This window comes from Leopardus geoffroyi, chromosome E2 (assembly GCF_018350155.1).
Source record: "Leopardus geoffroyi isolate Oge1 chromosome E2, O.geoffroyi_Oge1_pat1.0, whole genome shotgun sequence".
NCBI classification, from domain to species: domain Eukaryota; kingdom Metazoa; phylum Chordata; class Mammalia; order Carnivora; family Felidae; genus Leopardus; species Leopardus geoffroyi.
Genome location: NC_059335.1, coordinates 7,474,539 through 7,498,455, shown reverse-complemented (window position 1 = coordinate 7,498,455; position 23,917 = coordinate 7,474,539). Strand labels below are relative to the sequence as shown.

Below are 23,917 nucleotides of genomic sequence, written 5' to 3'. Positions count from 1 at the left end.
TCTGTGACTCCCGGCACGTGACTGGCCTCCGTGCTCCCATCTCCTTTGGCAGAGCTGAGACTCCTCAGACCCCACATCCCTTGCCATTAAACTCCTGCTGGAGGCCAGCAGAGCGGGCGGGGCCGGTGACGTTCTCATTCTGGGGGCTGCAATAGTTTGCAGGGGGTGGGACCTGCCTGTGTGCCCAATGGCTCCCATGGGGCTATTTAAATAAAGTGGAAAATTCAGGTCCCAGCTGCACTGGCCACACGTGGCTGGCCGCTGCCGTACTGGGCACACGGCAGTTTCCATCCTCGCAAATGTAGCACCGGATGGCACTGAAGACTAAAAAATGCTCCTGCAGACCTACTAATAAAACAGCAGGCCCTGTGGGGGCACCTGGTTCCAGGCCCGTTCCGGTGCCCCTGCACTTAACCTCTCAGACCGGGAGGGGAGACGTCACTCTCTCCACCACGTGGCAAGCACTGGGTGGCCTGGGCCGAGACACCAATCCCCTCACTGGCCGTAACCCACATGCGCCACACTGATGAGCATGCCTACATCAGCTGGTCTGTGTGAACCCACCAGCACCACCAGTGGGGAGCCTGGGACGCAGGAGGTGATTACAGGTGGGAGGCGGGTGCTCATAGCAAGAAGCTACTCCTAGCCACCGGGACCCCAAACCTCCCCCCCCAGGGGGAATAAGGTGCAAGCCCCTCGACCTTGGGCGGAGGGTCCAGAAAGGGCTGGGCAGGGTTGGACTGGGGTCAGCAGCCCTGTCTGCACAGCTTGGAAATGCCGGAGAACCCCCTGTCCTTTACGTGGAGACCACCAACAGACCCATCCATAAGGGCACCTCAGAAGGTCTTCATGTATCCCTGGAGAGGCGGGCACTTTCTTGCTTACATTGACTCAAAGAACTTGCAGGTTCTTTGTTAAGTGGCTCCAGCAGGAGGACAGGAGCCCAGCCTTCAGCATACTGAGATGGCCTGTGGAACGATGGGGGCTCCTCTGCGTGACCCCTGCCCTTGCCCCGAGAGGGTTCCGGATGCAATCTCACACCAGGACCACACCACAAACCCTGTCTGTTAGGACAGCCCAGACACAGCGACACGCACATTCAATGGGCGCCCCTGTGCCTAGTGCTGACCATCCGGGTGGTCTGTCCCCACGGAGCTGTGATTCTTGGCCCCAACACTTTCAACCCAGGTGTGACAGACACGGCCCAGATGCCACACATCCAGCTAGAAAGCAGAGAGGACTGACTGCCCCCTCTCCAGGTGAGCCAACAGCAAAAGTCCGCTTTAGAAGGCAGGTATTGCATACGCACATGCACACACACTCGAGAGAAAATCATTCCAAGCCAGAAAGAAGCACCCGGAAAACCAAAGTGTTGTACATGCTTAAGTTATTAGGTAAAAACATTGCATTTAAAAATAGCTTAAGAAAAAGGGTACAAACTTCAAGGTGCTTTCAAGTTGTGGGCTGTGCGGAGATCCCACTTGGCCTGTAGTGCTTTGGGGGCCAGTGGGGCAGGGTGGGGGTGCCCGCCCACCATGCCAATGGGCCTGAAGTGTAACAGACTGAAATGTAATGGGATGTGCCCCTGGGGATGGGGGCACAGGCACCCCAGGGCTACTGGCCGGCTGGCTTCCGTCCACCACTCTGGCTGGTGACACCGATAGGGTGCCAGGGGGCAAGGGCACCTCAAGCACTCAGAGAGGCCTGGGAGTCCAGAAAAGGGCAAATGAACCACCCCTCAGTCCCCCCTGGGGGTGCTCAGGAGGCATGGACTGTCTCTCCTGGAATCTAGCACCACCCACCCCGCAGAGTAGCAGCGGGGAGGCCGTGCCCAGGGGGGGCCTAGTCATGGCGCACGGGTGCGGGCGGCTCCTCCCCACAGGCCTGGTCTGAGTAGGGGGGAGGCGGGGGCTGCTCGTCCCCCAGCACGTAGGCAGGGTGGCCGCGGCTGCGCTTGGCCTCCTTGATGTACAGCTCCAGGAGGACCTTGGTGGGCTGCTTGTCCACCCTCTCCTTGGGGACGCCATGGCTCAGCAGCCAGCCCGTGAGGTCCTTGCGCGTCGGGTTGGGTCCCAACATGAGCTTGGCGCGGCCCGGCTGGCTCTGGCGCCACAGCAGGCCCACGTCGGCGATGGTCTGGATCTCCATCACCGCCTCCAGCACCGTCATGCCCTTGACCAGCAGGCTGACCAGTGAGAGCCGCAGCTCGGAGGGCGCGGCCGTCAGCAGGCGCCGCTGGAGGCCCTGCGTGAAGGGCACGTCCTCGGGCGCCGGCCAGGGCCCCTGCTCGGGCGCGGGGGGTGAGGGCGGCTCGCGGTAGATCCAGTCGAGCATGCCCAGCTCACGCACCAGCTGGATGCCCTCCTCCATGGTGGTCCAGGGGCGGAAGGGGAGCTCGGTGGCCTCAAAGTGCAGGAAGGACTCCCAGCGCTGGCGCCAGGCCAGCAGCAGCCAGGTGAGCAGCGTCTGGCAGCCACCCCGCAGCGTCTTGCAGTGGTAGTTGAAGATGGCATCGCCGGTCAGGTCACCCAGGAGCGCCAGCTCTCCAGAGTTCAGGGACAGGGCCGGGCCCCCCTGGTCATACACTCGCAGGATCCAGGTGATCATGAGCTCGTTGGGGTTCTGCTTGAAGCGCCGCGAGATGGCCAGGAGCTCGGTGTACGTGTAGTAACGGTCCCCCCGCCCCATCTGGGTGGGGGCCAGGGCTCGCTCGGCCATGACGATGGCTGTCCCCTGCGAGGAGCAGCAGGAAGCCAGGAGGGGTGCTGCTGGGCAGGAGCTTCAGGGAAGGGGAGAGGCCGTCAGGTGGGAAAACAGCCACACCCCCCAGCACCTCCCCCCCACCGGGACCCCTCAGATCCCCGGGTGTCAAAGGTCCCGGGGGGCACCATGTCCTCAGGGGAGGTCAGAGCCCAGTGCTAGACATCATGGGGGTCCCAAGCCAGCCCCTTCAGGAGCGCTGACAGGGTCGCTGCAATCTCTCCTGTGTCCTCCCCCTCACCGCCCCACACTTCATCCAGTGCTTAGCACGGGGCCCAGCTCTGGGCAACCACTCGGCATTTGCTTTTGTATTATTACCAGAATCTACATATTTCACGATAGATTTATTGCTATGGTACGGCCAGTAAGGAGCCTCTTCTGTTCTTACCAAGGGCAGGGACAGCGGCGCTGTTTGACTCTGGAGGAACCACCTGCAGACAGGAAGGAGCCGGAGGGGAAGAGCTGGTCAGCAGGACGCAGGCAACCACGGCCCCCAGCCCTCTGTCCCCAGAGTGGGGCCCCCCAGACCCCCTGGGTGTCAAAGGTCCCGGGGGGGGGGGCACCATGTCCTCAAGGGAGGTCAGAGCCCAGTGCTGGACATCATGGGGGCCCTGGTGCCCTTGCCCTCCTCACTCAGGTCACAGAGCCACTTGGCTCCAGCCCTAAGGGGGAGGACAGATGAGAGCTCACCCAGGCAGGACAAAGGACCACAATACCTGGCCACTGGGGTGCCAAGAAGCCCTGATCACGTGTCTTTTGATGCCCCTTGACCAAGCCTCACTGTGGCTTATCCTTGGCCGTCACCTTGTATGATCCGCCACAACTGACTTCGGCACCACCAACCCCCACCCCGCCCAGCTCAAAGCAGTGCCCCACTGAAGACACCCCCACACCTGCTCAGCCTGCACCCCAGGTCTGTCTTCCCTAGCTGCCTCCCAGAGCCTCCAGCTCTGCTCTCCCCTCACATGTCCCTCCACAAATGGCAACTTCCTACCCCATCTTCCCGGAAACGCCCTCCCCGCTGCAGCAAACATTCAGAGCTCCGCAGAGGACGCCTCAGGCGAAGAGCACAGGCCCTCAGACTGAGCACCCCCCCCCCATCATGGAAAGGAGCTTCTCCCCCCAAAGTGCCAGCCAGCGAGAGCGGACACCCCTGAGCTCTCCCAGAGAACATGCCTGCATCCTACTGCACCACGGCCATCGTTCTGTCCACTCCCGACATCCAAGGACCAGGGACAAATCGCCCCAGACCAGAGAACACTGGCTTCTTTTCAGACAACAGGTCCCGTGCCCATTTTATGACTGGGCTCTTTGCAACATTTGTGCAACATTCTCTAGATAAAGGGTCACTTTAAACAATGGTTAGTGTGTAAAGTGGAGGGTAACTTTACTAACTGTATCAGTGTGTCCATCCAAGGACGGCTGTCCAAGTTCAATCTACAAACCCCTCAGTGTGCACAGTGAGAAGTGCTGACAGCTTGTTTCTTTTCTTCTGCTGACTTTGAAAATCAGCTTTAATTAGTCCGTTTCCTTGAAACCCAAATACACGTTCGGTTTTTCCTGCCACAATCCGTGTATTCTCCATCTTGTCCAACCCTTACCTTTAGGTAGGAAATATCACCACCACCTACCCCCAACCGTGCAGAGGATTCGGGCCCATATGCTGCTGGCTGTGCTGTGCCTGCTCTACGGATACAGAAACTGAGGCTCAGGAGACCAGCTCTCTGAGCCCATGAACAGCAGAGCTGGGATTTGGACCCGGCCCAATTCTGGCTGGATTTCCATTGCTATAAATGAACAGGGATTTGCATGTAAATCTCCAGCACAAATGCTGGCACATAAATTAGGTCCCAGAGCTATCTGATGTGAAGTCATCCCAAACGAAAGTAAGGTTATTTTAGATGGGGGGGGGGCGGAAGCAAGAGTTCTCACTGAGAGGGGATGTTAGTGGCCGGTCCCTCTGCTTGAAGACACATGTGCAACACAGGAAGGACTTGGTAAGGGTGGAGGAACAGACAGTCTGGGAGGGTCCAGAGACATCAAAACCAGGGCTCCTCAGATCCCCAGGTGTCAAAGGTCCTGTGGCGCACTGAATCCTCAGGGGCGATCAGAGCCCAGTGCCGGACATCACGGGAGCCCAGGTCCCCACGGCCACTCACCTTCAGGAACAGAGGCCCAACTAACTGCACTTAGAGACTGGGAAGCACAAAATCCACCGGGAGGGTATCAAAGTCCACAATTCTTCCTGTGCAGACCCCAGGCGACCCCACCTCCCCAGTGTCACCGGTCCACAAGGGGACCGTCGTCAAACCCCCTACATGGAGAAAACCCAGTGTCTACCTCCCCTTGCCTAATTTTACAGACTTCTGGCACTGGCTACACCTGCTACTAACCCTTGACAGTGAAAGCTGCTAAGGTCCAAATCCCTTGAAGAACCTACCGGGGTGGCAGGAGGAGGGAGCTATCCTAGGGGGAAAAAACCCTAACCCTAACATAGAAGCAGCACTCACGATGAGCAGAGACCCTTTTCTGCAACCATTTTGGAACAGACCAGAGGAAGACATTTTGGAGAGGGCTCAGGAACCACAGACACAAAGCACACAGGAGACCCCATTATTTCTGATGAAATTAAAAACGTGCTTTCAGAACACCAGGCAGAAATAAAGCATGCATGGCAAAATGTTAAACTTATGTGTATTTCCCCGCACGTGTGAGGATTTTAACAAGTAAAAAAAAAAAGGGGGGGGGGATGAGAAAGGAATACATTGGAAAATGGCGAAAAGAGGGCGCGCCAGTGATGGAGGGAAAAAAAAAAAATCCTTCCACTTGTGACAGGGCAACACTTGGGATGAAGTTCGACAGATTTTCAGGTGGCTGCCTGAAGTGAGAAACTCAGGGGGGATTTTTGCTGGGTCTTGGTGGGGACATAGACTATCAGCTAGCTGCCCGGGGCCGGGCTTCCTCGGCGATGGGGAAATGGATGTCCAAGACCTGAATTAAGGACCAATTAGCTCAGAAGTAACGTTTCCCGAAACTCGTGCATGGGGTGAATACAAAACTCTGGTATTTGGAGGGACCGTGTCCGAATGATTCCTGAGGCTAAAGGCCCCACTTGCTGTCTCCTAAGACCGCACCCATGTGGTTCTCAGAAACCCCGTAATTCATCTAGAGACTCCACACTCCCACTTAACTCTTGGTAAACCCTGAGATCCTGCCTCTACCTCCCCCGTATCTTTATTGCAGGTTGCATAAAATGCCAGCCACGTGGAATGGAAAAAAACAGCGACTTCCTAAGGGAAGCTTATGTAGCCAGCACAGAAGTGGAAAACCTCAGCAAGAAAAACTCAGGGTCACACGCGCTCCCCCCCCCCCCGCCCCCAAGAAAAACGGACAAAATGGCGGAATTCTGCGACGTGGGAAACAGAAATGGCGCAGCCCAGCTGCGGGGCCAAGGAGCGCTGGCCTTGAAAACCCTCATTCGCTCCGGGGGCAGGAGTCCTCCCCACCCTGAGAGCCCCTAAAGGGCCGCCAGCCTCTTCGGACGCCACTGCCCACCCCGCCAAGATCCCCAGGCTCGCCTCGGAGCGCGCGCTGGGGTCTCACAAGGGCCTGACCCCTTCCATGCGACGACGTGGCCGCCCCGCCGCAGCCCCGGGCACATCACGACAGGAGCGACCCAGACCCCAACGCCCGGCCGCGCAGACGGAAAAGAGCCATAAGACAAAGACAGCTCACCCGACCCTCACTCTCTTCAAAGCGTGCGCGGGCGACCTCGCGTCCCGCTTTATAGTGCGCGCCGCTCGTAAGGCCCGCCACAAGCCCCTGCCCGGGCTCCGCCCCGAGGCGTCCAACACACGCGCCGGGGCCGGAAATCCAGCTTTGGTGTTGGGGAAGCGAATAATGCCTGTTCCCTCCAAAAATCTTCCTAAACAGACGATACAATGTTGTCCCTAGAGGCGGAGAAAAAAAAGCAGGGGAATATCAGGGCCCGTTGTCCTCTCATGAGCGTCAGGCAACTCTGAGGACAGCACCAAAGGCGGGCGGCAAAGGGGAAGGACCCCGAGCCGGGACAGAGCCAGAAAGGGAGGCTCCTGGAATTGCCAGCGCGGCAGTGGCGCGAGCTATGGCTGGAAGGGGCGGGGCCGACCCAGACTGAGTCCGCAGGCAGGAATGGGAGGCGGGGCCAGTGCCGAGATCGACGGGGGACATTCTGGGGTAGCGCTAGCGTGGCGCAGAATGAGAGGCTCGTTCCGCGCAGCAAGAGGAGGGGTCGGTGCCTGGACGCCGGGGCGAAAGGCTGGGCTTCTGGATCTATGGGAGGAGGAGGATGGGGGCCAGGACTCCTGGGCTGTGTGAGGGCCGGAAGTGCTCCCTCCACCGCCCAGTTTAGATGGTTTAAGACCTGGGGGCTTGGATTCTTGGTAGGGAGGCTTCAAGCTCTAAGGAGTGTCTTTCAGCTGACTTGATTGTAAACATTCTTTTCAAAGATAAAAAAGGAAACTCCTCTACTTCAAACCCACTCACCAGAGTCGCCACTGTCAACAGTATGGTGTGGACTTTTTATTTTATGGCTGTATACGCACACATGTTATGGGTAGCGATTTTTTTTTTTTTTTTTTTTCATTCCAGTTTGTCCCCTAAATAGTCTCCCCCGGATCAGTACAGAGTGACCTCATTCCTTAAACGGGGGCCAAATATTCCCTTCTGTGAGTGGAACACACATTGTTTAGCTGGTCTCCCTGGTCATTTGGGTTGTTTTCTTCCGGTGAGGAGACGCCTCCCACGAAGCTTATAGTCTGATGTAAAAAGAACATATCCTTATATTAACAAAAGGAGACCTTTCTTCACTGGCTTTTGCCTCACCCAGAGTAAAAAGCAAAGTCTTCACTGTGGCCCACAAGGCCCGGAGGGACCTAGCCCCTGTTCCCCCTCTGTCCCTGTCTCCCTCTCCCTTGCTCAGGGTACACTAGTAATTGGCTTCCCTAATCTTCCTGGAACCTGCCAAGGACGTTTGTAGCTCAGAACTTTTGCTGTTCCCTCTGCCGGGAATCCTTTTCTCCAACCTATCCCCATGGCTCTCCTCTCTTCAATCATGTCTCTGCTCAGATATTACCTTGACATAGAGCCCCTGCCCCTTCCCAGACCCATCTCTATTCCCCTCCTTTATTTTTCCTCATGGCACTTATCCCTAACATATCTGTTTTGCCTCCCTGCGGAAATGTGAAGCCATAAAAACAAGGACGTGTGTCTAGTTTGATCACTGCTATAGATCCAGTCTCTGGCATATAGTTGCAGCTTATTTTCATTAAAGATGAACAAATTTGAGAGCCTTTTGTGGGAGAGAAGCGGATTATTTTAGCAACCCTTAAAGAGCACAAACTAGGTGTTATGTTAAACTCTATCTAGATTGAAGTACTGTCATTACCCCCATTTTACAGATGAGCAAATTGAGACCCAGATGGGTCAATGCCTGGACACAGGTCACAGAGCTAGTAGGTGGCAGAGCCTAGACTCAACCCTTCCAGCTTAACCACTGTGTGAAAGGGAGGTAGAGGGGACCCCCCCCCCAGGTCAAGGGCCTGTAGGGGGACCCAGGTAGTGAGATAAATTTGTACTTGAGTTTCAACCGTGCCCTGTTCAACAAATGACTCTGATAGCAAAAATATGCTACATGGAACAGCCTTAAAAATGGATGGATGGATGGATAGATAGGTAGATAGATAGACAGATAGACAATTTTTAAAAAGAACAGCCCTGTGTTGGAGGAGTTTGGCGAGAAGAAAGAGGAAGTGATGACAGGGGCCGCTGGTAAGGGCGGGAGGTGAGGTGTGGGTGCAGGGAGAATTTACCTCAGGAGGGGCACATTATTGGGGGTCTGGGAAGTAAAAGATGAAGCCCTTAAGGGCTTGGAGAGAATCAGCTATTCAACAAATATTGATTGACACCATTTGTATGTATGCCAGGAACCATTGGCACAGCCTCTTTGTTGACCTTGTGCCTTGCGTCTCTTTCCTCTGAATCGCTTCCCTCACCTGTCCCTCTACCCCAGACGGCCCAAGGGATGGCCCCCGTGAGAGTTGGCATTTCCACAGAACACTTACAAGGTACTGAGCTAAGAGAATATTCTGGGCAAAAGGTACAGATTATTTAAATTATTAATCTGAGTGGGGGGCTTAAGAGGGGACCAAAAAGGGCAAGACTCTCAGTGGGGGGGTGGGGGACTAGAGAGTAGGGTTGTCAAGGGCTTGGCAGGGAGCTGTGGGAGCAGGCCAGCGGTGGGGTCATTCCTGTGTCCTGGAGCGCCATCAAGTCCAGATGGCCTGGAGCGCCAGGATGGACCAGAAGTTCATGTAGTTCAGATAGGAAAGGAAACCTGAAGAAGGAAGAGAGCAGAGGGGGTGAGGTGCAGCATTCATAGCCTACTCCAGATCCTGATTCTTTTCCCAAGCCCAATCACACCCCTACCCTGTCCCCAATCCATTTCCCAACCCAACCCCAACCCCATCCCCTCATCCAGCCCTATGCCCAACCCCACCCTCATCTCCCACCTCAATCCCAGCTTGTCCAGCCCTGTCCACAACCCATCCTCATCCCAAACTCTGTCCCACTCAGTCCCTATCCATATCCCTGAAGACCCATGCCCAAACCCAACCCCAGCCCAGCCCAGACCACTCATCAGGAAGAGAAAGATGCCGGTCCACGCCAGGTAGAAGCTGAGCCCCAGAGTGTAGGTCATGCCTTCCTGCAGGTACTCATGGGCTTGCATCAGGTAGAACAGGATACCCAGTATCATGCTGGCCCCTGCATGAGTACAGGTGTTAGGAAGCTGGGCATCAGGTGTGTGCAGACCCCTGCCCATAGTTGTAGGGCTGCCTGGCTCTTGCTCAATATTCTCCCAGTTCCTTTTGCCTCCCTGTACTTCTGTGCCGCAGGCAGGAAAACAGGCTCTTGATAATGTCATGGTGGAGCACGTTGGGACCATTGGGTTGTGTCGAAAACCATAGGCTTTGCGGCCAACCAGAACAGAGCTCTTGTCCTGCCTCTCCCTCCCACCTTAGGGTAACTACTCCGTCTCTCTGAGCCTCACTTCCTTCATATGTAAAATGGGCATAATCATAGGACTCATCTCCTTGGGCTGTTGTGAGGAGTTGTTGAGATTGGCACAATTCCTGGCACTAAAAATGTTTTCCTGATAAAACTAAAAGCTGTGGTCAATCATTACAAATGATAGGAACGTAATATCCTTCATTTCCAAATTAATGTGCCAACCCATCTCCTTTTCTAAAAAGCGTGATTTGGCAATGCAAATTGAAAACCAGACTAATTCTAATCAATTAGAATTAGCATATCAATTTTGAGACATTTGGGTTAAGTGGAAGGATTATCGTGGTAAGGAATTGTGCAAGGTTAAATACCTCCATCAGGTGCCAACATTTTCTAATCCAATCCTCACTACAGCTCCACGTGATAGGAAATTTCACCCCCACCCTACAGAAACCTGTAGGCTGAGAAAGATTAAGTAACTTGAACAAAATCACAGAGCCCCGGGGACAGGGGGCGGGGGGGGGGAGGGGGGGCGGGTGGAGAAAGGATTCGGGCTGGGTCAGACCTGGAAATGGGTATTGGGTAGAGGTTGAAGTTTGAGTGGTGAGGACAGAGGGTGAGGTGGGGGACGGGTTTTGGTTGAGTTTGAAAGTGAGGTTCACAGGTGATAGAGCTGGGTTGGATTTGGAATGAGTGCTGAGATTTGGAAAGGGGTTGGGGATGGTAGTGGGGATGGTTTGGAGATTGGAAAGAGATAAAATGGGAATGGGGGGGTGGGGATGTGGAGAGGTGGCAGGTGAACTGGAGGCTGGTATTGGGGCTGGAGATGAGGTTGTGTTGTTGGAAGTTCATATTTTTTATTGGGATTGATCAGATATTCGGAGGGAGATAGAACTGGGATGGGCAATGTATGTGAGGATGAGGATAGTGTTGGAATGTGGTGGGGAGGGGGTTGGATATCATCATGGGCACTGGGCAAGGTACTCCTCGCCTTGGTTCCTGAGGGATAAATCTCTCTGCCATGCCTGTCAGGATGCTGATGATGACGTTGGAGAAGTCCAGCACAGGTAAGTTGGAGCTGGTGAAGAAGATGATGTTTATGAGCATGATGCAGAGGCAGAAGCCGGCAATACTGGCGAGGATGAGAAAGGCCCAGGCAAAGTCCAACAAGTCTGGGGAAGGAAGAAAATCAGAACACCAAGAGGCCCTCCGACTGAGCATGGGGGACAGGGTCCCCCATGAGGCTGGGAGTATTCCTGAACCCTCTCCCTTGCAAATTTTTCTTTCTCATTTTAAGAAAATTGAAATTGGGCTGTAGAGAAGGGATATTAAGGCAGATGCCTTTAGCATTGAGGGCACACCTCTGGGTCAGTGAGAACAGTGTCTTGGGCAGTGAGAAGAAGGGTGGGAATTGAGGAAGCAGTTCTGTGTGATGAGGAAAGATTCCTTGGGGTGAAAAAGTCTCAGGATAATGTGTAAGATCCTAGGGTTAAGAGGACTGTGGGGATGGGTATCATGTAATTGAAGGTGAGCATAGGGCAATGGGGATGATCCTGGGGCAATGAGGACCATCTGGAGGAAGGGATGACTATCCGGGGGTAGTGAGAACTATCCCAGAGAAGGGAAGACTAACCCTGGGCAGTGAAGACCATCCTAGAGAGGGCAGAGAAGGGTCCCTGGGACAAAGAAGAGAGATGAGTCCCAGGAAGGGTGAGTATAGGGCAGGCCTTCCTTACAAGCATTCTGGTCGTACTCATGAAGGCAGGAGATGTCAGGGCACTGCACAAAGAAGATGGTGTTGATGGGGATGGTCGAGGGGCCATCAGGATCCCCAGGGGGTGTCAATGGAACCTGGAAGTGGATCCAGGGCTGGCCCAGGGTGATGAGACCGATGATCACCATGCCAGCCAGGCTCAGTGCCAGGCTCACCTGACGGCTGATCTTCTTGGCTCCATGCAGCAGCCGCCAGCCCATGGGCAGCTGTGAATAGCTGCATTTACTCCTTCTCTGACACCTGTAGCAGATCGCCCACCCCCAGTGTCAGCACTGAGTCCAGCCACCCAGCCCAGCCACCCCAGTCCAACTGCCAGACCAGACCATGACCCACCCAGTGTAGCCTTCAGACTATCTTCTCTACGTCCATTCTCCCTGGCCTGTATCCTTCAGGTCCTGCCTCTAGATGTTTAGCCTCTAGGCTCCCTTGCCTCCAGATCTAACTTCCAGACCCTGCCACCCCCAAGTTCAGTTCCTAGGTTGAATTACAGGTCCAGCCTTTATGTTATGCCCTACCCAGGGTCAGCCTCACTTGGGTCCAACCTCTAGTTTCCAGTAGACTGGCTTTGCTTCTGGTTGCTGACCTTTGACTACTGCCCCTCCCCCAGAATCCTAGCCCAGAGCCTGGCCCACTGCCTGGACCCCTGCCTCTCACCCGCCAGAATCCATCTCAGCAGATCTGCTTGATCGTATGCTCTGGATATTGTCTAGAGTACTTGGGTTGTATAGGGAGCTGTCCATAGAGTCTTTGAAACTCTCCTGGGTGGTCCAGATGATTGAATCAGTGCTTTTGACACTGGCCGTGGGGCTGTGAGTAATTGAAGGGGGGACATCGACTTTGGCCCGGATTGGCAATGTGAGGCATTGAGTACTCAAACAAGGGCTCTGACTTGTTGGAAGGTGGTCTTGGCTACTGACTTGACTACTATTGTAGTTAAGGGACTCTACATTGTTCAGGGAGACGTGAGGAAGTAATAGAGAGTTTTGGATGCTGAAGTGGCGCGTTTGGAAAGTTGGTGGAACATCTTGGGTCTTCAAACGGTGACTGTAGGTAACTGACGGTGCATCTTGGATACTGAGCCGATGACCACTCACAGTGGATGGCATGTCCTCAGTACTGACCCAGCAACTGTGGATAATGGGTGGCGCATCTTGGATACTGGCCCAGCGGCTGTGGACTAGTGGAGGGTCTTGGATGCTGACCCGGCGATTGTGGATAATGGACAAGGGTTCTTGGATGCTGACCCGGTGACTGTTGATAATGGGTGGGGGCCCTTGGATGCTGGCCCGGCGATTATGGATAATGAGCGGGGGCTCTTGGATGCTGACCCGGCGATTATGGTTAATGGGCGGGGGCTCTTGGATGCTGACCCGGCGATTATGGATAATGGGCGGGGGCTCTTGGATGCTGACCCGGCCACTGTTGATAATGGGCTGAGAGTCTTGGATTCTGACCTGGGGCCTGTCGGTAATTGGTGGAGAGACTTCGGTCTCATTTTGAGTATTACTGGGAGCTCCTGGAAGGAAACCTGGCTGGGTGCTCTGGGATCCAGACTGGGGCCTCTGGGACATGTGGGGATGCAGCGTAAGACCAGTCCCCAGATGCACTAAACAGTCACCAACTGCTTTTAGCCCCTCTTTCCAGGCACCTCCATGGCCACCTGGAAGTCTGTTGGTCTCCCTCCCAGGTTCAGGCTTGGCCCTTGGCGGTTTGGATCTCTCTGACCCTTCTTCTGTGTTCTCTGGTCTCTCCTGCTGTCCACAGGCAGGCCTCAGGGCTTCAGTCTGGCCTGCATCTGGGGTTGGGGGGGAGGTTCCATGACAGTTGGCGAGATTCCAGGCGGTTGGGACATTGGCCATGGACTCATGCTCTACCCTGTGTGAGTGACATGGGGGCTGGGGCTGGGTCAGAGTGGGTGCCATGTGAGGTATGGGCAGGGTCAGGATTGGGTCAAGAAGAGGTCATGGCTGGGTCTGAGAGATGTCAGGACTGGGCAAAGGTGGGGGAGAGGGGGAGAGAATGATCAGTGTAGAGAAAGCGTAGGGTCAGAGAGGGGCCAGAACAGGGCCAGGGTTGGGCAGGGCTGAACCAGCACTGGGGCACCAGCATTTCTGAGATCAGTTCTTACAGTTTCTGGAAGGCCTGAGATCTGAATTTATAATTCCCTCCTTCTACCTGCCCCTACCCCACCCCACTCCCAGGGACTTTCCTGAATTGATTTCCTCCTTTGATTCCCTTTTCAAGTTCAGTATCTCTCTCCACTGTCTCTGTCTTTCTTCACCTTTTCCTGAGACCTCAGGGACCTCTTCTCTGACCTCAAAGACCCCCAATCCAGGCTTTGCGTTCTCTCCATCCTTTCTTTTGGCTCGTGTGGTAGACTTTTGAGAAACAAACAAACAAGCAAACAAATAAAAAAGAAAGAAAGGAAAAGAAAAGAAAAGAAAAAAGAAAAAAGGAAACCCACAAACTTTTATGTCTTTAATTCCACAAATATCCATCTAACTCCCTCAACTGTCAAAGGAGATAATGATAATTCACAGGATTGTCACAAAGACGAAGTGTAAAAGCATCGAGAACCCATTGTAATAGACACCTGTTGAATTTTTTGCACTTCACAGATACTGATTTTGACCCTCAAAGACACTTTCTCCATCCTCCAAAGCTCGTGCCTGAGTCCTAGACCCAACCTTCTCTGAAATCCAAATTGAGAGATGCCACAGGACAGGAAGGAATTACTATACATAGATAACCATGGATGTGTCTACCGGTTCATACACCCATGCATTCAATCGTTACCATTTTAAAAAATGTTTATTTTCATTTTTGAGGAGGGGGAGGGGCAGGAGAGAGAGGGAGAGAGAGAGAATCCCAAGCAGGCCCCACACCAGCAGTGCTGAGCCTGATGCGGGGCTTGAACGCACGAACAGTGATCATGACCTGAGCTGAAATCAAGAGTGGGATGCTTGGGGCGCCTGGGCGGTTCGGTCGGTTAAGCGTCCGACTTCGGTTCAGGTCACGATCTCCTGCTTTGTGAGTTTGAGTCCCGTGTCAGGCTCTGTGCTTACAGCTCGGAGCCTGGAACCCACTTTGGATTCTGTGTCTCCCTTTCTGCTCCTCCCCTGCTCATGCTCTGTCTCTCTGTCTCCTTCAAAAATAATAAACATTCAAATAAAAAATTAAAAAAAAAAAAAAAGAGTGGGATGCTTAACCAACCGAGTCGCCCAGGTGCCCCTCAGTTGTTACATTTTACTTTCACAACCAGCAAAGGCTCTGTCCCAGGTGATGAAGGTGCGGTGGGAAAAAGAAGAGATCTGTTCTCTACCTTCAAGGGGGTCTGTTCAGTAAGATGGGTAGGGAAAAAGTAGTGAGATAAGGGATGCCAGTGAAGGAGACTTGCGTGTTGCACTGACAAGGGAGCCCTTGGTGGGCGACCTTGCCAAGAACTGAAGTTGGGCTGGGCTGGGGGGGCTCAGGATGGGAGATGTGGGTGGAGTGACGTGGGAGGTGAGATCTAAAGGGTGGCCGAGGCAGTCTGGGCGCAGGTGGGAGAAGGGTGCCCCAGGCAGAAGGAGCAGCCTGGGCTGCTTCTTGAATTGCTGAGGTAGGAAAGCTCGCGGTGTGAGAGGAACCCTGTGAAGTCTCGTGTGGCTGGAGGTAAGTGAGTAGTGGGAGGGACAGGATTTCCCTGCCAGTTGGGAAGTCTGGTAGGATCACGGGGGGCTTGGTGAACGCAGGGCACGCCACTGGCATTTCGTTCTGCTGGCACCATGGGTCTTGGCCTCATGAGCACACTGTGGAACCCACGTCGCAGTTGTCCATGTCCTGGATGGGGATTTGTGACAGGGGTCTAGAGAAGCGGTTGAGGTCAAGGGCAGAGATGGAGCTGGGGTTTGGGGAACAGGGACTGGAGGAGGGGGGTGGAGACAAAACACGTAGGTTTGGGCTCCGAATGGGGTTGTGGGCGAAGGCTGGGCTGGACGTCAGGGTTAGAGATGGGAGTGAGGGTGCATTTGGGATCAGAGATGGGGATGAGGTTGGGATTGGGGTCTGGGTGGAGGTGGAGACGTGGCTGTGGCTGGAAATGGAGACTAGGCTGCAGCAGTGTGGTGTAGGTGGATGTGGACCCGAGGAACTCTACTCTTTCCCAGCGGACATGGTCTCTTCCTGGGAGGAGGACCGCAAGTTCATCCTGCGGGGCTGGTCTCTGGTCTTCAGCATCCTCGCAACCCTGATGATGCTCAGCGTGGTGGATGGACGTCTGGCTTACTTGCAGGGCTCTTACACTGGCTACCTGGGCTTCTGGACAGACTGCAGGAAGTACGAGTGTGTCAGCCTGCGCCAAGTCACCGGTCAGTAGGTGGCTGGACAGACTATGGGGCACTCGAAGTGGGGCATCTTGGGAAATTATCAGGGGTGGGAATCTCTGGGGGAAGTTCTTTGCATGTTCTTGGGGATACATGTTTAGAATTCTCAGGAGGGTCTCTCGAGATTCTCTGAAGGGACTTGTGGAGAAGTCTCCTGGAGTTATACATGGCTTTTGAGGAGACAGGGAAACAGGACTGTCACAGCTCATGGGAAGAGCATTGCAATTCACCGGAAAACAATCTGCCTCACGATTAGATGTTAAAGTCACCATCATTTTCTCCCTCGCTTTTTTTTTTTTCAACGTTTATTTATTTTTGGGGGGGACAGAGAGAGACAGAGCATGAACGGGGGAGGGGCAGAGAGAGAGGGAGACACAGAATCGGAAACAGGCTCCAGGCTCTGAGCCATCAGCCCAGAGCCTGACGCGGGGCTCGAATTCCCGGACCGCGAGATCGTGACCTGGCTGAAGTCGGACGCTTAACCGACTGCGCCACCCAGGCGCCCCTCCCTCGCTTTTTAAAATAGTTTTTTTTTAAACGTATTGTTTACTTTTGAGAGAGGGAGCGCAAGTGGGGGAGGGGCAGAGAGAGCGTGGGGGACAGAGGATCCGAAGTGGGCTCCGTGCTAACAGCAGTGAACCTGATGTGGGGCTCGAACTCACAAACCACGAGAACATGACCTGAGCTGAAGTCAGACACTCAACCACTGAGCCACCCAGATGCCCCGAAAATGGTTCCTTTAAAAAGATGATTTTTTTTTTTAAAAAGGAAATTTCCAGCTCCTTCGGAAACATTTTGCTTTATCTTACGTCTCTGTGTGTGTTTCCAGTGCTTTTGAGCATTGCAACAGGAGGCAGTCCAGAACCTGGAGCCAGAGTGCCTCCGTTTGGATCCTGGCTCAACCGTTTGGTCGCTGGGTGATTTTAGGCACATTCTCTCACCTCTCTGTGCCTCAGTTTCCTCATGTCTAAAATGGTAGTGGTGGGGCACCTGGGTGGCTCAGTCGGTTAAGCGTCCGACTTCAGCTCAGGTCATGGTCTCACGGTTCGTGGGTTCGAGCCCCGCGTCGGGCTCTGCGCTGACAGCTCAGAGCCTGGAGCCTGTTTCAGCTTCTGTGTCTCCCTCTCTCTCTGTCCCTCCCCTGTTCATGCTCTGTCTCTCTCTGTCTCAAAAATAAAGAAACGTTAAAAAAATTAAAAAAATAAAATAAAATGGTAGTGGTAGTAATCCCTATTCACGGGCTGTTGGAAGAATTAGCAAGTTAAAACATGTAGGGGAATTAGAATAGCGCCTGGCGCATATTAAGTGCTACACCAGGGTGGGCTATTATTATGCTAGGGAATTCGTTTTTCAGCCAATGCACCTATCTTCACTTCAGATCTCAAATAAGTTTATGAAACTTCCAGAACACTGTGTGGTATTAATCTTATTTATTTACTTTCAATATCTCTTTCTTGTATACCTCCCAAACTCAAGTTGGTGTAAGCAAGACAAACATGGTTTCAAGTTATGGTAAAGTCCGGAGGCATAGATCTATCCGGTTCAGTTACTGCTGGATTCAGGTGCTCAAAGCCTGTCATTAGGGAATCTGTCTATGAAGGCTTCCTCTGTGTGGGGCCCTCAGGCAAGCTGTGGTAATGGGGCATCAGCAGCACCCAGATGCTGTCCTTTCTGTGAACGACCGTGGGGAAAGGAGAGCAAGTTGTCTTCTGGAGCCCTCAAGCAAAGATCTCAGGATGAGCTCTGATGGGATCAGATTTACTTCCCTGGGATTCTCACTCCTCCCGCATCCGCACTGAACAGGAAGATGTCATGCTGTGATTGGCTGGGTCTGGATCACACACTTTTCTTAAGAGTCAATGGAGGGGTCATTTCTGTCTGAAAGCACAAGGACAGAGGCTGGGCACAGAGTTCCTCTGAACAAAGTCAAGTTGCTGTTGCCAGAAGAATGGGAACGGATGCTGGGTGGACAACTTTCTTCCATATTTATGATACATTAATGGAGCAAAATTATCCTGGGGTAGATGCCCAAGGGTGGAATAGCAGGGTTTCTAAAGGGCTGAGGAGACTTTGTAAGGCTTTGATATGTCAGGATTCTCATGATGAGCAACAGAAGCCAATTAAACCTGGTGTAAGCAGGAAATGGATTTATGAACAATGTTGCGGGAGTTGGAAGAATCTCTGTGTGGCCAGAGAATTGGGCTCCCGGGGCCAAGTGATCGGGAACATGCCCAAAAAATTCCCTGGAGGACTGGCTGGCTGGGCATTCATACTACAGCTTGCTCTCTAGACTTGGACTCCACTGGGGAACCTCTTTGTCGGATGCCCTGGGACTCTGGAGGTAGCAGTGGCCACACCTACCAGAAGAGAGTCCATGCCCACCTCTGGCTGTGAATTCCAAGTCTAGCGTGGCTCTTCTTTATTGGTGGATCCTGGTCACGTGCTGAGGTCTTCGCCTTAAGGGAGGCTGGTTTCCTTACTGGAAAGTGTGGATGCATACATTGGGGAAAATTCCCCAAATGTGGACTGGTTTCCAAAGGTGCTGGGAAGACAAAAAAGAGAGGTGAGTGTTCATTACATTTCCCATTTGTTCCTAAATGTTAACTTTGTGTGATTTAAAATTTTTTCTTTGTTTTAAGATTTAAGTTACTTTTATTTTATTTGAACGAGGAATATATTTATATGGTTCAGCACTTTAACAAGTGCAAGAGTCTCCCTTACATTTCTGTCTCCCATCCCACCCATTCCCCTTCCTGGGGGGTGACTGATGCTACTAAGCCATTAAAAAAAAATTTTTTTTTAAACGCTTATTTAGAGAGAGAGAATGACAGAGTGTGAGCAGAGGAGGGGAGGAGAGAGAGAGAGGGAGACCCATAATCCGAAGCAGGCTCCAGGCTCCAAGCTGTCAGCACAGACCCTGACACAGAGCTTGAACAGAGGAACCTCGAGGTCATGATCTGAGACAAAGTCGGTCACTTAATCTACTGAGCCACCCAGGGCCCTGCTACTAAGCAATTTTTAAGCTCTTATGTGTTCCTCCAGTTATATTTTCTACACATATGAGAAAATGGCTATTCTTAAACGGTATGACCATATAAACCTATACAAACACATACATATACACACACACAGAAGCATGTCTCTGTATATACTGTGTATGTTTATCACTTTAAAAGCACACAAGGCAGTATTATAGTTCTCTTTTTATTTTTATTTATTTATTTTTTTAAATGTTTATTTATTTTTGACAGAGAGAGAGACAGAGCATGAGTGGGGGAGGGGCAGAGAGAGAGGGAGACACAGAATCGGAAGCAGGCTCCAGGCTCCGAGCTGACAGCACGGAGCCCGACGCAGGGCTCGAACTCACAGACCGTGAGATCATCACCTGAGCCGAAGTCGGCACTCAACCGACTGAGCCACCCAGGCGCCCCTATAGTTCTCTTTTTAAAAGTAAACCAGCATTTCCTGAATGCTCATAATGTACAATGCTTTATGGCTGGCATAAAGACACAACATACAGGTTATGAGGGTCTTTTGTTAAGGTGTAGAAATTTAGAATTTTTATGTTCTTATTTATCCAGCTTTGCCTCTGTGACTTTACCAATTGCTTCTCAGCTTGAGGAGTTCTTCTCCCTCTAGATTGTTGATGAACATTCAATTTTGTGTGTGTGTGTGTGTGTGTGTGTGTGTGTATGTGTGTGTTAGAGTTTGTGATTTTAGTGGGTGGTATGTAGGCAGCACTGAATCCTGCACTCCTTGCCAACTTACGGAAGGGATTTGAATTAGTCAGGAGTCTTTGGATCACAAGTAACAGAAGCTCTAACGTGAAGTAGCTTGAGTGAAGGAACTTATGGTCTCACCTAAATGAAAAAGAGTGGGAGTAGGAATGCTTTCAGGCATGGCTGAATTCAAGAGTCCAAGTGATAGTATCAGACACATTACTATCTGTCTGTTTCTTGGCTACTTGGATTGGCTTCATTCTCAAGGCTCCCCCTAGTGGCAAGTCAGGATCTAGTTAGGAAAATAAATCATTCTAGGTGCTTTAGAGGGTAGTAAATACAGGGGATTGATTTCATGGGTAACAGAGTAGCTGAGAAGCTGAGTAGGTAATGGTGAGGCAAAGCAGAGATTAGCAACTCAAGAAGCTGCTACACCCTTTAGCCCCGAAGAACAAAGAAAAGAGGTGGTGTTACCAGAGCCTGGAAGCTGGAGCCATCGGGAAGGCAGAGACTCGTAGTGCTATTTGCTTAGAGGTGGCTAGAATCACAGAAAAAAAAAAAAAAAAAAAAAAAAAAAAAAAAAAAAGAATCTACTGCTAAAGACACCAGCTGAGGTGGGGGTTGGGGAGAGGGAAATAAATACACTGGCTTGTTCTCTTCTTCCAGAGCCAGTCTTCTGCCAGTGCCTCCCATTAGCCAAATGTACTGATAAGCCAGTGATCAAAGGAGGTTGGGAAATGTAGTCTTTGCAACACAGAATAGGGAAGCATGGGCAATGGATCTGAGAGAAGACAAACAGCTGGTAGAAATGCTAACAATGTGGGCTCAGGCCTGGCAGGAAAAAGAACACAAAACGTTCCTGCAAAAGTCTTGTGTGGCTGGGTCACATGAGCACCTCAAACCAAGTATAGCGGCCAGAGCGATGCAATGCACTGATTAGCTTATAACTGGGGCTGAGAGTGGGGAACAGGCAGGAGGGTGAGTCGGAGAGGTAAGCCACAAATGCCTACCTCTGACCAAACCACAAAGTGGGCTCATCTCTGGGTTGACAAGAGCCAGGGACTTGAATGTCATCTCAACTCTCTTTCTCCTCTCGTCTGCTTTCCTTTCTTAGTTTTACCCTATCAGATCTCCTATCCCCCATGAGGCTAGGTCCAAGGCCAGGAAGCTCCAAGCTCATAAACCTCCTGACTAGAGGAACGAGAGCTCTTGGCAGCTTCAGTCAGAGAAAGTCCCAGGGCAGAGCTTGACTGGTTGATTTTGGTCATATGCCCATCTTTGGGCCAATCACCGTGGTCTGGGGTATGGGGCACTGTGATTGACTCAGGTGGAATCATATGACTATTTTGGTGGCCCCCAGAAAGCAGGGTATGTCATGAGAATCCCTCAACCAGGATTATGTGATTGATCCCCAGAGCACTATTGCTATTCTGTATATATGTTCCAGCTTTTGCTTTCTGATTATGTGTTAGAGATATGCAGTTTGCCAGAAACAAAGCGGATGGAGTCTTAGCTCATTTGGCCGAGACAGCCTTGCACTGTTCAAAAGTTGGCAATGTAGAGAAGGGCTAAAAAGAGATGCAATTCTCAGAAGGGGCCAAAACTCTTGTTCTGAAATGTACATTGGATAAATATTCACTGAAACTGAGTGTGGTTCTGTGGTTTTCAAGTATCTGGAAGTTTTTCTTGTGTGTACATCAGAGTGTGTACGCTCTGGGGATCGAGGTGGGTGATTTGGAGAATGTCTGTGGGAGGGCTCTGCGGTGTGAATGGGGGTGATAATGGGGGGAGGTTCTGGGTGTAAAAATGGGATCACCAGAGGACCTTGGGATGTGAATGGGAGACGCCTGAGCAGAAGCAGGGTGTCTTTGGAGACTAGGGGAACTAAAGTGTCTTGGACAATTTTGAGGGTGCTATTGGGGGTATCTGGGTGTGATACTGAGGGCATTACTGTGAGATGCTGTGGGATGCCTTCTGGGAGTATGAGTGGGATGACTTTGGAGGTGTCTGTGGGGATGACTCTAGAAAAGATTGAGATGATTCTGTGGGGGTGACTTTGAGGACGTGAGTGGGGATGGCTTAAGGGTCATCTGTGGGGTCACCTTGGAAGTATGGGTGGGGTGATTACAAGGGTGGACTTTGGAGTAGGTGGGGTGATTGGGACAACTTTGAGGGTATCATTGGGGATGATTTTGACTTTACAGGTGCCTGGGGGTGACTCTGAGGGAGAGAGATTTTAGGATTTCTTAGAAGGGACTTTGGTGGTGGAAGTGGGGTGATGTTGAGGTTGTCTGTAGCCAAACTTTGGGGGTGTCTGTTGGGCTGCTCATGGGCTGTCGGTAGGGTGAGTTTGGAGGGTGACCTTGGAGAGCATCTGGGGATGACTCTGCAGCATTTCCTCTCCCTCCAGTTCTCATCCATATGAGCATGGGCTTCATGATGCTGGCCCTGACCCTGTGTCTCATCCTCCTCCCCTTCATGTGCCTCTCCTTCCGGCCAGTCTTCCGACGCCTTACTAAGATCGACCTTGTCTTCAGTTTTCTCAGCTTCAGCACTGGTAAGTGTCGGCCTGGGGGAAGGGAAGATACCCCCAGTGTCTTGCCCCAGGACTCTCTTTTTGGCTTTGGGGAGGTGTATCTCAAGATTTCTGTCCTGCTGACTCTGTCTTTGAACGTCTCTTGGGATCTCTGCCCCACTCTTTCAGCTCTATTTTTAAATTTCTCAGTCGGGGTGAGTGTCGGGGGCATCTGTCTCTCCTTCCTGCTTCCCTCTTTTTCTTTCTGCTTCTCTCCGGGTGTCTTTGTGTCTGCACAGGAGTTTGTGTGCCTGCGTATGCGCACACACCTGCTTGTCACGGAGGGTGGGAGGGGAGAGGCTGTCTCTGTCTCTCTTCTCTTTATGGGGGTATCCTGGGGTTCCTGTCCAGCCTTTGTGTCCGTCTCTCCGGCCCCACCCCAGTGCAGGGTTCCTGATCGTTCTCAGTCTGACGCTTTTTGTAGTCAACTGTGAGACGCTACACCCGAGGCCACAGGTATCCTACCTGGTGACCACCTACCTGTGCTGGGGCGCCGGCGCCTTGATGCTGTTGGCCGGTGAGGGCGGGACCTCGGGAGAAAGGGGCGGTGCCTCGGTAGGGCAGGGGTCGGGGCCCGGGAGGGGAGAGAACTCGGGGCAGGGCCTGGGGCCGGATAAGGGCGGACCGGAGGGGAGGCCGCCTCGAGGGGTGGCGCGGGGCCTGCGGCGGGGCTCGGAGTTCAGCCGCTCACCAGCCCCCGGCCCCCAGGAATGCTGAACTACTTAAACCACTTGGGCATGTGGGGCAGAAGTTCGCCCTTCGTGGAGCGGCGTCTGAGCTGCCGTCGGTGGGTCTCGCAGCAGAACGCTCGGAGACGCGCGTCCGAACTGCAGTCCGACGCGGACCGCAAGCTCAGCCGGGACCTGTCCAGTGCACTCACCCCCGAGGGGCGCCCCCTCGAGCCTCTCTAAACAGTTGCACCCGAGCTTCGCAGGAAACTGACCGGTAACCGCAGCCAACATACCGGGCCCGCCCCCTCCGTCGTGGCCCCGCTGCCAAAGAACAGGCCGTGCCTTCTGAGGACAGGCGACAAACCCCCACCCCTCGAGCTTGGGGTTTCCCTTTTCGGCTCTGTTCCCGCCCACGGAGTCCTCAACCTGCCTTCCCTCCTACAGCGTGACACCGCCCCCTTCAGTTCTGTGCGCGGCGTGCCGCGCAACCGGCTGGTGTGGCCCCGCCCCTGGGCCTGGCTAGGGCCCGCCCCTGGATGGTTGGCCCTCTTAGGCCACGCCCCGACGTTGCATTCCACGGTCTCGACACCTACCCCTCAGAGGGGGAGCCCCGCCCCTGGATAGCCAGTCGGGACCCCGGGCCGGTCACAACGCTCACGGCCTCTGGATGTAGCTCCGCCCTTCTGCGGAACAGGCCCCTCCCCAGAAAGGCGTGGCCTGCAAACACATTCCCCCTCCCCCCCCACTTCCGGACTTCTCTGCCACAATAAAACCTGGGTGCCTCACCACCTCCACGTGTGACCCTCCGTGGCGTCCTCTCTCCCCAGGGCAGGGTCGGGCCCAGCGTGTGTGAACCGACTGCGAACCGGTCTTGAGTCCCTGCCTGGCCCTTTAGGGTCTGAGCCTCTCTCTGTGCCGGTTTGTCTACACCTGTCTTTACTCCTTCCTTTCCCCCCGGCTCATAAGCTTCCTGGCGAGAGACTGAGAGGGCTGGGCTCTAGACTGGGCGG

General features: G+C 53.2%; 3 protein-coding genes and 3 non-coding genes across 15 annotated transcripts; 1 reads left to right on the top strand and 5 right to left on the bottom strand.

The window, feature by feature from the left end:
- Nucleotides 1–1,370: 1,370 nt before the first annotated feature.
- On the bottom strand, nt 1,371–6,519 carry LOC123578681 (Friend virus susceptibility protein 1-like). 4 transcript variants are annotated; one of them, XM_045441697.1, is made up of 4 exons: nt 5,271–6,330; nt 4,920–4,956; nt 3,149–3,191; nt 1,371–2,779 (listed from the first exon to the last, which is right to left on the bottom strand). In XM_045441697.1, exons 1-4 carry the CDS (start codon nt 5,322–5,324, stop codon nt 1,843–1,845), a joined length of 1,071 nt encoding a protein of 356 aa, XP_045297653.1. In that variant the 5' UTR covers nt 5,325–6,330; the 3' UTR covers nt 1,371–1,842. The 4 variants fall into 4 exon arrangements, with proteins under 4 accessions (XP_045297653.1, XP_045297655.1, XP_045297652.1 ...); XM_045441699.1 differs by lacking the exons at nt 4,920–4,956; nt 5,271–6,330 and adding an exon at nt 6,496–6,519; XM_045441696.1 differs by lacking the exon at nt 4,920–4,956 and having other exon boundaries at nt 5,201–6,330.
- On the bottom strand, nt 2,847–2,937 carry LOC123579490. The gene has a single exon (XR_006702795.1). It is a non-coding gene; the product is annotated as a small nucleolar RNA SNORD88 (small nucleolar RNA).
- Nucleotides 3,276–3,372, bottom strand: LOC123579492. Its single transcript, XR_006702797.1, has one exon. It is a non-coding gene; the product is annotated as a small nucleolar RNA SNORD88 (small nucleolar RNA).
- Nucleotides 4,809–4,899, bottom strand: LOC123579491. The gene has a single exon (XR_006702796.1). It is a non-coding gene; the product is annotated as a small nucleolar RNA SNORD88 (small nucleolar RNA).
- A 1,428-nt stretch (nt 6,520–7,947) lies between the features above and the next one.
- On the bottom strand, nt 7,948–13,381 carry LOC123578680. Of its 4 annotated transcripts, XR_006702452.1 has the most exons (6): nt 12,233–13,376; nt 11,541–11,818; nt 10,830–10,976; nt 9,430–9,561; nt 9,006–9,133; nt 7,948–8,089 (listed from the first exon to the last, which is right to left on the bottom strand). XR_006702452.1 is itself a non-coding variant. In XM_045441694.1 (5 exons), the coding sequence occupies exons 1-5, from the start codon at nt 13,147–13,149 to the stop codon at nt 9,066–9,068; spliced, it is 1,539 nt and encodes a 512-aa protein (XP_045297650.1). In that variant the 5' UTR covers nt 13,150–13,378; the 3' UTR covers nt 8,097–9,065. The 4 variants fall into 4 exon arrangements, 3 of the variants coding, with proteins under 3 accessions (XP_045297650.1, XP_045297649.1, XP_045297651.1); XM_045441694.1 differs by lacking the exon at nt 7,948–8,089 and having other exon boundaries at nt 8,097–9,133; nt 9,433–9,561; nt 12,233–13,378; XM_045441693.1 differs by lacking the exon at nt 7,948–8,089 and having other exon boundaries at nt 8,097–9,133; nt 12,233–13,375.
- A 26-nt stretch (nt 13,382–13,407) lies between these two features.
- Nucleotides 13,408–23,693, top strand: LOC123578684. 4 transcript variants are annotated; one of them, XM_045441702.1, is made up of 6 exons: nt 13,408–13,457; nt 14,841–14,919; nt 15,727–15,927; nt 22,072–22,218; nt 22,625–22,753; nt 22,945–23,693. In XM_045441702.1, exons 3-6 carry the CDS (start codon nt 15,732–15,734, stop codon nt 23,145–23,147), a joined length of 675 nt encoding a protein of 224 aa, XP_045297658.1. In that variant the 5' UTR covers nt 13,408–13,457; nt 14,841–14,919; nt 15,727–15,731; the 3' UTR covers nt 23,148–23,693. The 4 variants fall into 4 exon arrangements, with proteins under 4 accessions (XP_045297658.1, XP_045297659.1, XP_045297657.1 ...); XM_045441703.1 differs by lacking the exons at nt 13,408–13,457; nt 14,841–14,919 and adding an exon at nt 14,926–15,232; XM_045441701.1 differs by lacking the exons at nt 13,408–13,457; nt 14,841–14,919 and having other exon boundaries at nt 15,269–15,927; nt 22,661–22,753.
- The last annotated feature ends 224 nt before the right edge of the window (nt 23,694–23,917 follow it).

Bases quoted from the DNA above. Each gene is read 5' to 3' on its own strand.
- LOC123578680 (XM_045441693.1), bottom strand. From the start codon at position 13,149: ATGTCCCAGAGGCCCCAGTCTGGATCCCAGAGCACCCAGCCAGGTTTC. The intron at 11,819-12,232 runs GTGAGAGGCAGG...GATCTGCTACAG, and splicing joins GCTGAGATGGATTCTGGCGG to GTGTCAGAGAAGGAGTAAAT. The intron at 9,562-10,829 runs GCATGGCAGAGA...GTACTCATGCAG, and splicing joins CATCATCAGCATCCTGACAG to GGGCCAGCATGATACTGGGT.
- LOC123578684 (XM_045441700.1), top strand. From the start codon at position 15,396: ATGTCCTGGATGGGGATTTGTGACAGGGGTCTAGAGAAGCGGTTGAGG. The intron at 15,928-22,071 runs GTCAGTAGGTGG...CTCTCCCTCCAG, and splicing joins CAGCCTGCGCCAAGTCACCG to TTCTCATCCATATGAGCATG. The intron at 22,219-22,624 runs GTAAGTGTCGGC...ACCCCAGTGCAG, and splicing joins TTTTCTCAGCTTCAGCACTG to GGTTCCTGATCGTTCTCAGT.
- LOC123578681 (XM_045441696.1), bottom strand. From the start codon at position 5,324: ATGTCTTCCTCTGGTCTGTTCCAAAATGGTTGCAGAAAAGGGTCTCTG. The intron at 3,192-5,200 runs GTAGGTTCTTCA...TCCTGTCTGCAG, and splicing joins TCCCTCCTCCTGCCACCCCG to GTGGTTCCTCCAGAGTCAAA. The intron at 2,780-3,148 runs GTAAGAACAGAA...CCTTCCCTGAAG, and splicing joins CGCCGCTGTCCCTGCCCTTG to CTCCTGCCCAGCAGCACCCC.